Source organism: Dipteris shenzhenensis, chromosome 27 (assembly GCF_047967505.1).
Source record: "Dipteris shenzhenensis isolate YYH24624 ecotype China chromosome 27, Dip_SZ_1.0, whole genome shotgun sequence".
Taxonomy (NCBI): domain Eukaryota; kingdom Viridiplantae; phylum Streptophyta; class Polypodiopsida; order Gleicheniales; family Dipteridaceae; genus Dipteris; species Dipteris shenzhenensis.
In genome coordinates, this window is record NC_141622.1 from 10025205 (window position 1) to 10040905 (window position 15701).

General features: G+C 46.8%; 1 protein-coding gene across 1 annotated transcript; it reads left to right on the forward strand.

Annotated features, from left to right (window-relative positions):
* Window positions 1-12674: 12674 nt before the first annotated feature.
* On the forward strand, window positions 12675-15493 carry LOC147883845 (uncharacterized). The gene has a single exon (XM_087399103.1). It carries the CDS (start codon window positions 12719-12721, stop codon window positions 14633-14635), a length of 1917 nt encoding a protein of 638 aa, XP_087255229.1. The 5' UTR covers window positions 12675-12718; the 3' UTR covers window positions 14636-15493.
* Window positions 15494-15701: the final 208 nt, after the last annotated feature.

Consider the following 15701-nt stretch of genomic DNA (forward strand, 5'->3'; position numbering starts at 1 on the left):
GGATATTGATAGTAATTGAAAGAAAGGTTGGATCTGACCCCCTCTTGTCTCCCTCCCTCTTATCTCTTATCCCTCTCTCTCTCTCTCTCTCTCTCTCTCTCTCTCTCTCTCTCTCTCTCTCCCTCTCCCTGCATCACAATCCACATGTTAGATGCATTTACTTGGTGTGGTGATGGGGGCGTGTCAGTCACGCCGCTGTCTCTCCAAAGTCCTATGTGTCGAGTCCCCCCTCGTTGAGCGCTATGCCTTTCAGACCCTGGTGGTCTGTCTTCTGGTGCACTGCACATTGTGCCTCGTCTACGTGGCAGCCTCCCTCTCATGTGCAACGGTCATCTGTGTTGTGAGACCTCTAGTCCATCTACTTAATGGCCATCGTTTTAAAAAATATGTAAAATTCACATGAAAAGAAGGGAATCTTTGAAAGATTTCCCTAGAGTTCTCATTTTGAGGTTACAGTTCTTGAATTAGATGTTACAATGTTTTGGGACAATTTTGTAATGGGATTTCAATGGGAATTAACACATGACAACTTAGAATGCTAGAAAGCGAGGCTCTTTCAAGTTCACGTATGGTACATTATGTTGCGGATTCTGTTGTTGGAACAGAGGCTCGAGTACAGTATCAACACTCGGTGGGGGCCAAGTCAAGGATTGGATCTTGTGCTTGTTTCTCAGCCTCGAATTGAGCTAACTCCTTTTGTACCCATTGTTGAAGTGCCTGAAATCGAGCCTTCTCCACTTCTACATTTGGGTATGGAGCTTCTTTTATTTGAGGCTCGGGAGCTGATGTGGATGAGCTTGGCTGCTTATTACTTGGCGGAGGAAGAGGCACTTGTGCTTTCTTTTGAAGAAGTCATCTTGATTGAATTGGAATATTAGGATCCTTGGTGGCCTCTTTTTGTTGGTGTGTAATTACATTCATAGGTTGTGATATTACGCCTGCTCGCCCCAGACTCTGATGGTCCACCCCAATAATGCTGATTGGGACATCAAGCTTAGCCTCAATTTGTTATGGGACCTTATTTTTCATAAGACAATCCATACAGGCATGGCCTATGCCACAATATCTGCAGAGTGGTTGGAAAGTAGCGGGGCTACCATAATGAGGACACTCTGTGATTCGGTGATTCTCTCCACAACCGTAGCACTTGATTGGCGCTCGATATGTGTTGGGTCAAACCGGATTTGCATAGACTGGTATTAAACCTTCTATGCCTTCTACACAGTACACCAGGCACTCGGCTTCATACTCAAATTGTGAATCCACTTCCTTAGCCTGAAGTTGTATTGGAACTGCTGGAGGAGCTGGATTTGGCACTCTTGGATATGGTCGTGGATTTGGATTCTTGAGTAATTGCAAGACTTTTATATGAACGGGAACAAGATTCAACCTCAAAGCTAGGGGGGCTTATGCAAGTGCCTATTGCCTGTACACTGGTATGGGTGCCGGTTGGTATTGTTGAGGTTGATGCGAGTGGTTGCACATGTCGAAGATGCAACTATTTTCACCATGGCCATTGACTATGCAGATATGGCACCATAACCTTGGCAGTGGATTTGCTTGTGCAGTGATCCTAGCTCTTAGGACCGGGCATTCATTTGCTATATGATTGGCCATGCAATGTGGGAACCATACATTTTCTCGTCGTGGATAAGTCTGAGGTGGTGACGGCTGAGACATGTGAAACTTTTGTTCCATGGCCTGCATCATTTGTTCTTTTAGTTTCATGGTCATGGCCTCTAGGTCATCTTCATTAGACATTTCAGCATTGGACTTGGATTTTCCCTTTTCACAGCGCTTATCTTGTGCACTGGATCTTCCATCATCACTGTTGGTCAGAGTTGGTCATGCCATCCTTGATGTCAATGGCTGCCGCATGAGTAGCACTGAATGTTTCGTAACTTCTAATCTTTTTCATGTCTTTGTGGATTTTTTTTCTTAGTTCTGCAATGAACCAGGCTGTGAGGTACTTAGCATCAGGGTGTGGGTCACATTTGGCAATTAATTGTTTCATCTTGCCCAGGAACGTGCGTACATCTTCTCGGTGACCTTGTTCAAGCTTGCTTAGTTGGAGAGTGGGATCATCTTGTAGTCTCTCCATTTGTGCCTCTTGAATTTAGTTTACAGCAGGTTCGATGTGGCTCTTTCTTCCACTAGGAGGTCAAGGTATCATTCTAAGGCTTCATCGATTAAGGCCATGGGGAATCAGACGACCTTGGTTTCATTGGATTGATCTCCACTCGCTCGGCATGTGGCATCAAAATGATGGAGGAATCAGGCTAGATCGCCCCTCCCATTATATTTGGGAAGTTTGAGTTTGCCCAGGGGACGCCTGCCTTGATTGTTATCATTGTTGCCAAAATTGTTGTGATTGTTTAAGAATTTGTTCCCCTCCGCATCGAGGTCAAGATCCCCATCATTGCGACGGCGCCCAGACATGTTGTGTCGTGGAGGAGTCAAAGGGATTTCTTGAATTTTAGGGAGGGAATCGGGGTAGAGGATTGTCAGAGGAGTTCGTTGCAGTGGAGTTGTATGTGGATTTGGCGAGTGTTGGTGCAGAAAGAAGGGAACTCATTTTGGGGCCCTCTAAGAAATTCACTATTTACCTATTTTTGTTGCACTCAAAATATGGGAAATGCCATAAAATATAGATACTTACTGCAAAAATGTCAGTCTAGTACATAGGCTTCACATTCAATAAATATATAAGATCCTTGATTTTCCACGCAGAATTTGTGTGAAGATAGTGGGAGAGAGGGAAGGAGTCTCACTTGCGGCTTTCTCACATACACAATGGGGGAATACACACACAGGTGGAGGCTGAAAACAGTTTTTCTCTTCTTAGTTTGAAAGCCAAAAGAACTCTAGTACAAAGAAATAGAAGAACCCTATATGTGGGTCTCAAACCAAACTCAACTAACTAAGGTGGCATACTAACTGAGCCACAAACTAGAGTAGATAAGGATAGTTGTCATCCAACTATTATTCGTGGGTAGTGTACCAACCGCATCTGCAGATAACAAGTCGGTGACATAAATGCACAACGGTCACCCTGGCATATCACGAGTGGAGCTCGATCTGTCAACACTCCCCCTCGAGCTCAATCCCAATTCTTGCACACCAAGCAGGTCTCTGAACTTGCACAGCTTCTCTGCGCCCAATGCCTTCGTGAATATGTCAGTGACCTGATCCTCTGTGCTAACATAAACTAGATCAATAAGACCTAGTAAAACCTTCTCCTGCACATAGTGATAATGCACCTCAATGTGCTTTGTTCTAGCATGATAGACTGGGTTATTTTCCAAGTGTATACTGCTCATGTTGTCACAATAAATGACAACTAGCCCATCTATAGATTGATGCATATCATAAAGTAGCTTATGCAACCAAGCTACCTCACATGCAACCATTGCTACACCCCTGTACTCAGCCTCTGTGCTCGACAAGGCAACTGTAGGCTGTTTCTTGCTGCTTCAGGTGACTGCAGCGCTCCCAAAAGAGAACACATATCCACTGGTAGATCGTCTATCAGAAGTACTACTAGCCCAATCAGCATCAGTGTATCCATGCAATTGTATCTGAACCCCAGCCTCATAAAATAGTCCATACTGCAATGTGGACTTCACATACCTGAGTATGCGTCTAGCTGCATCCAAATGCGGTTTCCTTCGAGCCTGCATAAACTGACTTACCAATCCAACAACATAGCTTAAATCGGGCCTGGTAATAGTCATATAAATCAAACTTCCTACTATGCATCTGTACATAGTAGGGTCTTCCAGAAGCTCACTGACATCCTTGCTCAGCTTCACATTCTGCTCCAAAGGAACTGAAATAGGCTTACAGCCTGTCATCCCATATTTGGACAGCATGTCCAATCCATACTGCCTCTGCAAGAGTTGTATCCCACTTGGTGATCTAATCACCTCAATGCCCAAGAAATAACGTAGCTCTCCCAAATCCTTCATCTCAAACTTTTGCTTCAATAGCATTTTCACATGAAGGATATCTTCATCACTATCACCTGTGATGATCAAATCATCAACATAAATGACAAGCAGCATAATACCTTTCTCTATTTTTCTCACATAGAGTGAGAAATCTGCCTTGGAAATCTGAAAGCCAATAGTGACAAGATACTGTCCTATCTTGTCAGACCATGCTCTAGGTGCTTGCTTCAAGCCATACAAGGCTTTCTTCAACGTGCAAACAAACTCAGGGAATAGCATGAACATAACCTGGTGGCTGCTCCATAAAGACCTCTTCTTGCAAATCACCATGCAAGAAGGCATTCTTTACATCCATCTGATGTAAAGACCATCCCTTTGATGCAGCCATAGCAATGACTGCTCTTACAGTTGCCATCCTTGCAACCGGGCTGAATGTTTCTTCATAATCAATACCATATGTCTGTGCATACCCCTTGACAACTAATCTTGCTTTGTATCTATTCACAGAACCATCTGCATTGTGCTTGATCTTATAAACCCACTTACAGCCAATTGCATTCTTGTCTTTAGGCAACAGTTCCAATTCCCATGTAGCATTTGCTTCCAAGGCATCCATTTCTTCATCCATGGCTTTCTCCCATTTTTCATTTCCCATGGCTTGCTCAAAAGAAGTGGGTTCTAGTTCCTATATCACTTTGACCATATAGGCATAGTGAATGGTTGTAAATCCATTATATTTCAGCCTATCCATAGGATACCTAGCTCTGGTAGACCTGCGCAAAATAGGCTCACTTCCAAGTGCTCTCAAAACATCCCTGGTCTTCCTTACTCCAGGTGTAACAATAGAAGGAATACCCAACTCATCATCAATGCTCTATTCTGAGCCACTGGATTCACCATCCACATAAGAGTGACCTGCATTCACATCAAACATGGGCTGATCTACCTTCTCTTTTCCTTTTTGTGATACCTGCGTACCACTATCTGCATTTCTTTGAGGAGATTCTCCTGATCTCAATCTGCCTGTCCATGGCGAAGTATGTGAACCACTGCTAGAGGACATTGCAGGTCCACTGATATTTTGTGATTGCTGATGTGAATTCTGTGTAGCATTACCATTTTGTGCATCTACATCAATCATCACATTTACTGGTCTACTCATCTCATAAAAAAAAACATCTTTGCTCATTGTAAACTTACGAGTAGAAGGGTTATAGCATCTATACCCTTTCTGCTACAGAGAATAACCAATAAAGACACACTTCTCAGCTTTTGGATCCAACTTGGACCTCAACTCATCTGGCACATGAACATAGGCAATGCAACCAAAAATTTTCAAATGAGAAATGTCTGGTTTCCTACCAGTATACATCTCCTCTGGTGTCATGCCATGTATTGCTGCAGTGGGAGTCCTGTTCATTATGTAAACTGCTGTAGCAACTGCTTCAGCCCAATAATAATCTGGTAGATCTTTTTCATTTAGCATGGCCCGAGATACCTCTCCAATATGCTTGTTTTTCCTTTTTGCAAGTCCATTTTGCTGTGGGATATGACTGCATGAATATTGCTGCTTTATGCCATGCTCCTGCAGGAACCTTGCAAACTCATTTGAGAGGTACTCTCCCCCTCCATCTGACCTTAGGCATTTTATTTGCAGGCCTGTTTCTTTTTCAACCATAGGTTTAAAAGCTTTGAAGTGCCTAAACACTTCACTTTTCTTTTTCAAAAAATACACCCAAACTTTTCTATTGAAGTCATCAATAAAAGTGACAAAATAGTGTCAGCCTCCAATAGATGCATCTTTAGTAGTCCACACATCAGAGTGGATTAATTCGAATGGCTTTTTACTCTCTTGAACATGCCTAGGAAATTGTTTCCTTGCCTGTTTTCCAAATTGATAGGCTTCACAAACCTTATGCATTTCTGCAACCTTGAATTTAGGCAATCCTGCAACAATATTTTGGGCTTGCATTGATTTAAGTCGCTGATATTAACATGACCAATGCGTTTATGCCAGATATCAATATCTACAACTACACTGGTCCCATGTGCAAACATTGCTACACTCAATTCGGGCATGTCCGCATCCAACGTAAGCATCATGCCTTTCTTCTTTCCTTTTGCTATCAAGCAACCGTTATTTTTCATATCCTCAACAAAGCATCCATGAGGATTAAATCTGACCTGCAAGCTCTGCTCAACCATTTGACCAACAGAAACCAGGTTCTTGGTGATGTTTGGGACATGAAATACATTAGACAAGTATTTCTTTTTCTCATCCTGCATAGACAAAGGAATTTTACCAATTTGCACAATAGGATGTGCAGTATCATCACTAGTCTCCACAAATCCTGGTTTTTCCATTTTCCTTGCATCCTGCATCCACTCTGCATGACCTGTCATGTGGTTTGACGCACTTGAGTCAACATACCACACATCATTTCGTTCTTCTGCACTTGTCACAGAATTGGTCATGTGCTGCACCATAAATAGATGCTCATTTCTGTCATCACCCTGTCTACTGGAAGATGCATAATTGCCTTGCTGCAATTTTCCATTCATAATGACATTCTGCTTTTTGTAGCAGTCCTTAGCCATATGACCCATTTTACCACAATAGTAGCATTCAACATTGTTGTTTGCATTTTGGCCTCTCTGCCATCCACCACAGCCTCTTTGGCTCCCCCTGCCTCTAGAGTTACCACGTCCTCCTCCATAGGACTGGTTTTCTTGAGTTTGCTGCATATTCTGATTTCTACCATGGTCTGCAGATCGGCCTCCTCTACCTTTGCCTCTACCTCTTCCAGCATTTGAGTAGAAGATAGTTTCTTTTGAAGTTCCTCTTGAAGAAGATGCACCCCCATTTCTCTACTTTTCAGAAATTAGAAGAGCAAACAACGCTTCAAAATCAGGAAATTTTTCACGGACGGCAATGGATGTCCGGAACTGTGCATCATCCTTTCCTAGACCATTCAAGGTCACAGAAACTAGATCATCATCTTCCACTGGCGACCCAATGGAAGCAAGTGCATCTGCAATTTTCTTCACCTTTATGTGGTAGTCATTTATGCTCAAATTTTCTCTCTACACATTGTGCAACTCCTGTTTGAGCTGCATTTTCCTGGCTTGCGTATTTGTGCTGTACATTTTTGCCAAAGTATCCCATGCCTCCTTTGGCATGCTTGCATCCTGAATATGCACAATCATAGAATCTGAAATACTGATAGACAGCCAGTACATAACTTTTCTGGCTCTCTCATGCCATCCTTTAAATGCCTGCATTTCCTATTGATTGGGAACATTAGGAAGAACTGGTTCTTCTTCATTTCCTGTAATGAACTCCCAATAGTCTTTTCCCAAAGGAAATTCGTCATTCTAAACTTCCATGCCTGGAAGTTGTTCTTGTCAAGCTTTTCAGTGACAATCTATGAAAGAGAATCAGATGCCATTACAGAACACTGTAAAATATTCTGTCACTGCGAAAAACACAGCTTTTGCCTCACACGGGCAGATCTACAAAACTGACGAAAGTGGTATTTGACCACACAGTACTTTCCTAGTGACGATTTTGCATCAACAGGCAACAAGCATGATTCTGCAACACCCAATATCTCTGCACACAGGCATACAATGAAATTTCTGCGGCAACTTTTCACCGACCAGCCAAGCAGTGGTCACACAGCAAAAACACGGCCTTTTTTTGAGTGCCTGTGAAGAACTTCCGCCTTCAAAACGGGCCCTGAAATGGCCTCGAATTAGAAAAATAAACTGCCCTCTCGCCACACCACAAAGGGCGTCTCAATTTGAGACAGTGCACTCTTGCGCTTCTGGCTGTGCTACCTGCAGAGATTTGCTCCCAAACTCAAAAAAGGAAAGTAACACTGGTCCTCTTACCAGGACACCGCAAACTTGGTTTGCTTTCTTCCTTACCATGAACAAGGCTCTGATACCATGTGAAGATAGTGGGAGAGAGGGAAGGAGTCTCACTTGCGGCCTTCTCACATACACAATGGGGGAACACACACAGGTGGAGGCTGAAAACAGTTTTCCTCTTCTTAGTTGTGAAAGCCAAAAGAACTCTAGTACAAAGAAATAGAAGAACCCTATATGTGGGTCTCAAACCAAACTCAACTAACTAAGGTGGCATACTAACTGAGCCACAAACTAGAGCAGATAAGGATAGCTGTCATCTAGCTATTATTCGTGGGCGGTGTACCAACCGCATGTGCAGCTAACAAGTCGGTGACATAAATGCACAACGGTCACCCTGGCATATCACGAGTGGAGCTCGATATCTCAACAATTTGGTGATTCTGACATCGCCAGCGCGTCCGGAGTAGGCCAAAACCTCCAATCAACGCTGGAGACACTGAAAACCAATGCCCGGAGGTCCAGAAAAGGGCAAAAAATGCTCGAAAAGGGGGATTTGCTCAAAAACATGATTTGGCTAGCTGGATGATATGCTCGAAAAGGGGGATTTGCTCAAAAATGCGATTTGGCTAGCTGGAATCGCCCAGCTAGCCAAATCACGTTTTTGAGCAAATCCCCCTTTCCGAGCATTTTTTGCCCTTTTCTGGGTCTACGGGCCTCGATTGTCGGTGTCTCCAGCGTCGATTTTTGGTGTCTCCATGGTCAGTTTGGGGCTTTTGGCCCGCTCTGGATGCGTTGGCGATGTCAGAATCACCAAATGTGGCGTAGAAAATTATCTTTTGAAGATCACGTATGTTAGACATAATAAAAGAAAAAGATTTTGAATATGACTTATTTCATATTTTTACATGGTTTTTGGTATTTTTCCAACGTTACATTGGCCCTCTTCTGATTGGACAAGAGCCTATTTTTCCAAAACCTAAAAGGCCCCAAAATGAGCTCCCTTTTTTCCTAATGGTCGCAGCGGAGTTGTATACGGATTTGGTGAGTGTTGGTGTCGGAGGCATTGGCCGAGCGTAGCTGCATGCAGATTTGATGAGAGGTGCAATAGGTGTCTCTGTCGCAAGTATGGTTGTTGTTGTAGTTGTGTTAGGAGGGTTAGAGATGTGTTAGTGTCGTAGGGACTATTGTGATAATAATGTAACTAGGATTGCTCCACATGTGTAGGGAAATATGCCGGTGCAGACGGATTGCAATCAGAGGTCACATCGAAAATATATGAGTGAATTAGTGTGAAAAGAGGCCCACACGAGTGTGCAATGGGCTGGAAAAATGCCCCATAGTGTGGTGTTTCCGATCTCCTACTACTCCCCCTAGAGTGTCACTCACAATGCTATCTGTCCTACCCAACAACTTGGTGAAATCCCTCAAGTAACTCCTCACCCCATTCAAGATAGCAGATTCTCTCAAGGTTAAGCTGCCTTGAAGATGGAAGATTATGCTATTTCTGACCTCCTAGATGGCAAGAAGAACTGTGGCCCAAAGATATGGCCAAGCCGCTGCCAACGTTGAGGGGAGGTTCGCAGTGTCCCCTAGTAGGGCTCTATGCTAGCTACTACCGAGGAAGAAGCTTCTCATCAAGCCCATCCTCCTGATCATGCTTTCTAGCTTCGACTAGACTGACGAGCCACTAGGTAGCTCCACATCCTATTCATTTCCACCTGCTTCGCTCTTCCACACACTGAGCACGAAGGGTTAATCTCGATCCGCTTTGCCAGACGTCCCCTCAAAGGGAGGCACTGATGAGTTATCTTTCAAAGAAGGAATCTGGCCTTACCCACACGAAAATGCTTCCAGATTTATTGAAGCCTGTCCCTCCAACATTTTGGACCTCTCCTCAACGCCCATTTAGAATTGAGGCTCCTGACTAGCGATGCTCCTTGGGACAGAAGCTTGTATGTCGCTTTCGCTATTATTTTTTGTAGGCGAGTCTTCCCGACTCTACATTGGTTCTTCCTAAAATCCACAACAATAACGTAATTGGAAGGCCAATCCTCCATGATTCTTTTGAGGACCGCCGCCATCGGGTCTGCTTTCCCAAGCGTAAGAGCGAACTTGATTTTTAGCTCGTCGAGCAGGATCCAAACTACCGCACGAGGGTTCTAGATGTCCATCCAAATTCTAATGCCCTACTTGAACAAGTTCCTTGCATGACGAAGGTCATGCCAGCCAAACGCCTCGCCCTCCTTCCTGAAAGCTCGACTCCACCAAATAGATTCATAAAGACGGGCATCACCTTTCAGCCTTGGATGAGGAGCCCAATTGAGGAATCTTAAGCAAGTTTTCCAAGTTGTCACCAGGCCCATGGCTATATAAGAGCCTCGAACCCGCCACAAGGGGAAATCCGAGAACAACCGATCGTACTAGTTGAGGCCCGACCATGACCCAACCCTATGCCTTTTGCCTTGCTCCATGAAAAATCTAGCCCCAGACCACCCTATTGAGGAATATGGTGCCATGAGTACATAATTCAGTATGGTGATCGGACGCTAGTCACCCACTTTGATCCTGCTTCGCTTCTTAGGGAACAGCTTGAACAAGCCGACATTAACATCCTCCGAAAGGAAGCCACGAGTGGTGGCTTTGTTGGCCATTCGCAACAAAGAGGTCGTCAGCCAACAGATCCCAAAATGATTGGTAACATTCCACAGTCAGGTCGTCGGGGCCCAGAGCACAGTCATTCTTCATCAAGTCCAGGGCCTGCTTTAATTCTCTGGCAGTGAATGGCGTCGCCAAGGAGGACTCTCTTTGTGTGTCTAACAGCATGGGCTCGAGATTGTGAAGCGTCGCCTAAAGCTAGGTACGCCATTCCTCTGACACCTTGACTTCCTCTCCCACAATCGCACTTAATTACTGGGAGAAGACATTGGCGATATGCCAGTACTCCCTCCCTAAATTTCTTTGGGCATCCTCGACCCTATCGATCGTTTCTTTGTTGACATGTTTTCTTTTGCACATTTGAAAGAAGAGCTTAGAAGGACAGTCCCAACCTCGAGCCATAATTGCCTACTCCTTACCCTGGCCCTTTGCACCTCCTCAATTTCTCTATAATGTAGCGCTCACTCGAGCTCTGCCAATAAAGTCGCCAGGATTGGATCCACTAGCGAATCTTGGATAGCAACTCTGAGATCCTGGTGAGCCGCCATGAAACTGCGCCCAATTCTCCTTCTGGCTGATGAATGCTCTTCACGGATCTCTCTAGCCCTACCAAAAACCCGTCTAATGGCACAATCCCAAAAGTCACATGGGCCCAAAGCTTCGATTCTCGCTTCCTGCAAGGCTCTGGTAATTGCATAACAACCTCCTTAGAGCCAAGAAGAGCGTTGTTGAATTTGAACACGACATCCCGTGAGCGCTTGACTTTCATGGGGATACAGAAATTCCAAACCATAGGGAGGCGATCCAAAATGCCAGTGTCGGAAACTACTTCTCCCTGCATTAAGCTCCTCAGCCACCACCCTTCCTGAGACACACAGACTCTATCCAACTTGTCCACTCTATACTCTGCTCCCTTGAAACGATTGGACCAGGTAAAGTCACCAAGGCCCTCATGACTGAGATCCCAACAATCGACCAGGCCCACCGTTAAACATAGGTCCTCCCATGCCTCAACTTCTTCAATAGATCTTGGGTGAGCCGGATGGGATCTATCTTTCGAGTGCTTCGTGAAATTCCAATCACCCGCGACCACCCAATCACCATCCTTTATCAACCGTTTGCATTCCCTCTAGAGTTCGGCTCTTTTGTTAGACTCATTAGGGCATAGATGTTCACCATCCCGAATGAGACACCATGCAAAATCAGCGATAGAGCAATGAGGCTACCATCATCCTTCTGGCTAACCAATTTCGAACCAAGATGTTGCAAGGCCAAAATGGCAGACCCTCCCGAACCTTTGCATGAGGAATTAACATAGACCACGAAGCCTGCTTGCCTGCATGCGAACCACCACACTTCACCTCTTGGAGTAGACCTAGACTAGCTCTCAGCTTCTTAATTATCCCCAGACAGCAGTGTTGCTTTGCTCTGTCACAACAACCCCTTATGTTCCAAGACATTACCGAACCTCCCCCAGGGTCGGTCCTTCCATGCACCCAATCATTGTGTGAAAGCCTTATAAGCGTCTTTAAGGAAATTGAACTCCTAGCCCGAGCTGATCGGGCCGCTTCCTTGAGCCTCTTGGGAATGCTGCTTTGTTTTGAGGATGCATCTTCACCCACCTTCAAATGCTCCATAGCTCTTTCCTCCAGCAGGCGCTTCTTGTGGTATGCCTCCGAGAGTTCTTCTTCGGAGTAGGGAGGATCTTAGTAAGGTGGCCGAAGACGGAAGCTGCAAGTTTTTCAAGCAATAATAGAAGGTTCCTTTCTTTGCAAAAAGAAAAAGAAAAAGGTATCCCTCTAGCAATTTTGATCTACACTTTCCTCCATCCCTAGAGCACATCCGTACATTGAGGTATGCATAAGTTGAGAGAAAAGGATGACCGTTGGATGAGGAGATAGAACGGCTGAGATTGACAATGCGGAGGCGTTGACGGGGTGAAGAAAGAAGGCGAAAGTCAAGCGAGGCGTGTAAGATAGATTTGGAAAGTAGGCCGTCAGATTTAGCGGCAAGAAAGGGTACTGGAAAGGGTCAACAAGATCAAATCCTTAGGCAAATCCGACTGAATTTGTGAAGTAAGTTGGCCCTTTCAACGCCAATTTGGCGGAGATCAAATCTCAGTGAACGTGTGAAGTTTTTGTTGCCTTTCAACGCATATTAGTCATGGTGTGTGCAGCTTCCCCTCCTTCTCTTCCTACCCAGACCCTTCCCCTTGGCTCCCCCCTCACCACCTTCCCTCCATGCATCCCCTCGACTTCCTCCCTTGGCCTCCCGAATTCGTTTGCCCCATCTCCTCTTCCCTCATGGCTGACCCCGTCATCGTCTCCTCTGGCCAGACTTACGAACGTCGCTGCATCGAGGCCTGGCTCGCCCTCGGTCAGAGCCGCTGTGTCGTCCTCGGAACTCCCCTCGATCGCAACTTCCTCGTCCCCAACACGGCCGTCAAAGCGGCGATCCTGAACCTGACCAGGGCGAGGGAGGTGCCGGCCCCGGTCCCTCCTGGGCCGGTGCGGGCCGTGGCGCTGGCGAGGCGGCTGGTGGCGGAAGCAGGAGGGGCGAGGGAAGACGATGTGTACAAAAACGAAGGGGAGGAGGCTGCGGATGGCGATCACGGGAGATCTGCGGGCGGGGAGGAGGTGGAGGAAATTCAAGAAGGGAAGGAAGACGGGAATGCGGGGAACCCACGTGAGGAAAGGAAGATGGAAGGAAGCGGCGAGGGGGGGAAGGCGGAAGGGGGGAGGTGGAAGTTGATGAAGAGTTCGACGGTGCGACCGATGGAGGCAATGCAGAGGCTGAGGCTACGGATGGGGGGAGGGAGATCGAAAGGAAACGAAGAGGGACGAGGCGGAGCTGGCGGAGGAGCAGGAATTGCAAGCGAGAGCGGCGCGGGCTATGGTGGCAACAACGATGCAGCAGCGAGCGGCGGAGCTGAGCGGGCTTCTGCTGGGCTGCGCTACTCTCATACAAGCGGAACGGAAGGGATGAAGGAGACGGAAGATGGCGGAGGAGGAGGAGGAGGGGGGCGGGCGCAGGCGGCGAGGTACTCGCATTCGGCGTCGGGTCAGGCGTTGAAGGGGGCGGAGAGAGGGCGGAGGGGGGTTCCGCTGCCGGTTCCACTGCCGCTGGCGACGAAGCCGACCTCCTACGGCAAGGACTCCGGCGAAAACGCAGAAGCAAAAGGGACGGAAGTGGACGTAGAAGCGTTGATCCGGCGCTTACAGGCGGCGGAGGAGTCGACGGAACTCGCCGGAACTCTGGAGCTCCGCCAACTCAGCCGCCGCTCCGCCCAAGACCGCCGCCTCCTCTGCCTCCCCGAGCTCATCCACGCCCTCCTGCCTCTCCTCCAATCGCCCAACTCCGCCGTCCAGATCAATTCCGTCGCCTCCCTCGTCAACCTCTCGCTCGAAACTCCCAACAAGCTCACCATCGTCCGCTCGGGCGCCGTCCCCCCTCTCGTTGCGGTCCTCAAATCCGGCCTCCCGGAAGCTCAGGAGCACGCCGCCGGCGCCATCTTCAGCCTCTCCCTCTCCGATCATAACAAACATTCCATCGGTGTGCTGGGCGCAATTCCTCCCCTCCTCCACCTCCTCCGCTCTGGTCCTCCTTCCTCCCGCCAGGACGCTGCCATGGCCCTCTACCACCTCTCCCTCCTCCAAAGCAACCGTGCCAAGCTCGTCAAGGTCGGTGCAGTGCCCATCCTCCTCGCCCTCGCTCATCCCGACCATCATGACAGACCCGACCTCGCTAGCCGTTCGCTTCTCATCCTCGGTAATCTCGCTGCCATACCCGATGGCCGCGCTGCCCTCCTTGAACTCAATGGAATCACCACCTTGGTACAACTCCTGGCTGCCCGTGGTACCGATGAATCTTCCAGTGACGACACCAGCGAACATGCTGCTGCAGTCCTTCTGCTTCTGTCCAAGGGTAACCTCCGGTTTAAGTCGATGGCTTTGCAGGCAGGAGCACGGGAGATGCTGACAACCCTAGCTGACCAAGGGACTCCTCGTGCTCAAGAGAAGGCTCTCGCATTGTTGGCGATTATGCGGGAGAGTTCTGATCCAGATAACTTCGATGAAGAATCGATTCTATCCAGGCAATATCTCAGGAGGAACTTGGGAAGGAAGGAAGGAGCCCAACTGAACTCATCAGCCTTTTAAGTTTACCCTGTGATATACGCAAGCAAAAAACATATCGTGTGGAATATCTATTCTGCTATTGCCAAGGTCCCTCGCCTTCTAGGTCAACTCGGTGTCTCCGAATTGAGTGATCTGTTGTGTAGTGGTTTGCTGGTAGCTGCCAATTGTGGAGGTTGATTTAGTTATTTCATTTCCTTGAAAGGATACTACAAGAAAAATTTTCTGACAAAGATCGGATGTAATATGTCGTGAACAATGCGTTGCCTTCTGTTATTGCCCTGGATACCAAAACAGGGGGTGCGATTGCCAAAGATTTTAGGTCAAATTCATGCGCAGAGGTCCAAAATTCAGGCCTGAAGCAGCCTCGGTAGATTCTGGTTGACTCTTCCAGACGAGTTGCAAAGACCCTGAGCTCCTCTGCTTCCATAAATTATTTATTGAATCCCGTCTTTTAAGATATGTCGTACACAAAATTGCTCAAAGATTTTGGGTCAAATTCATGCGCAGAGGTCCAGAATTCAGGCCTGAAGCAGCCTTGGTAGATTCTGGTTGACTCTTACAGACGAGTTGCAAAGACCCTGAGCTGCTCTGCTTCCATAAATTACCGTCTTTTAAGATTTGTCGTACACAAAATTGGCCTTCTCCAAGAATGTCTACTCTCGGTGAACGAGATAAATCATCTCCGTCGCGTGACCACAAAGTTATGGATGCCACCAGAGGATAAATTGGACCTATTTCTGACGAATCTTTACAGCGGGAGCAAGAAAATTTGAATACCAGACCATGTATGTAGAAGGTTTGAATGCTGCCAAGCATCCCACATTTTTTATTGGCCATTGGTCTATCAGATTTAAGGTTTCTCTCGAAGAAGCTTTTGTATGTGGCTGTGTTTATGAAAGGGCACAGGTCTTGTGGATTACTTGGATCCTAGATAATGTTTTGATATCAGATGAGTTAAATAAAGGATTGCCCAGCTTTTTCTTCTTGGTACCATGATAAACGTTATCGACATTGCTGTCCACATGACTGCTACGGAGAGCTCCCATTAGTTTTATATGCTTGCCCAGCTTTGATGGGTTGATTGGGC

Bases quoted from the DNA above. Each gene is read 5' to 3' on its own strand.
- LOC147883845 (XM_087399103.1), top strand. From the start codon at position 12,719: ATGCATCCCCTCGACTTCCTCCCTTGGCCTCCCGAATTCGTTTGCCCC.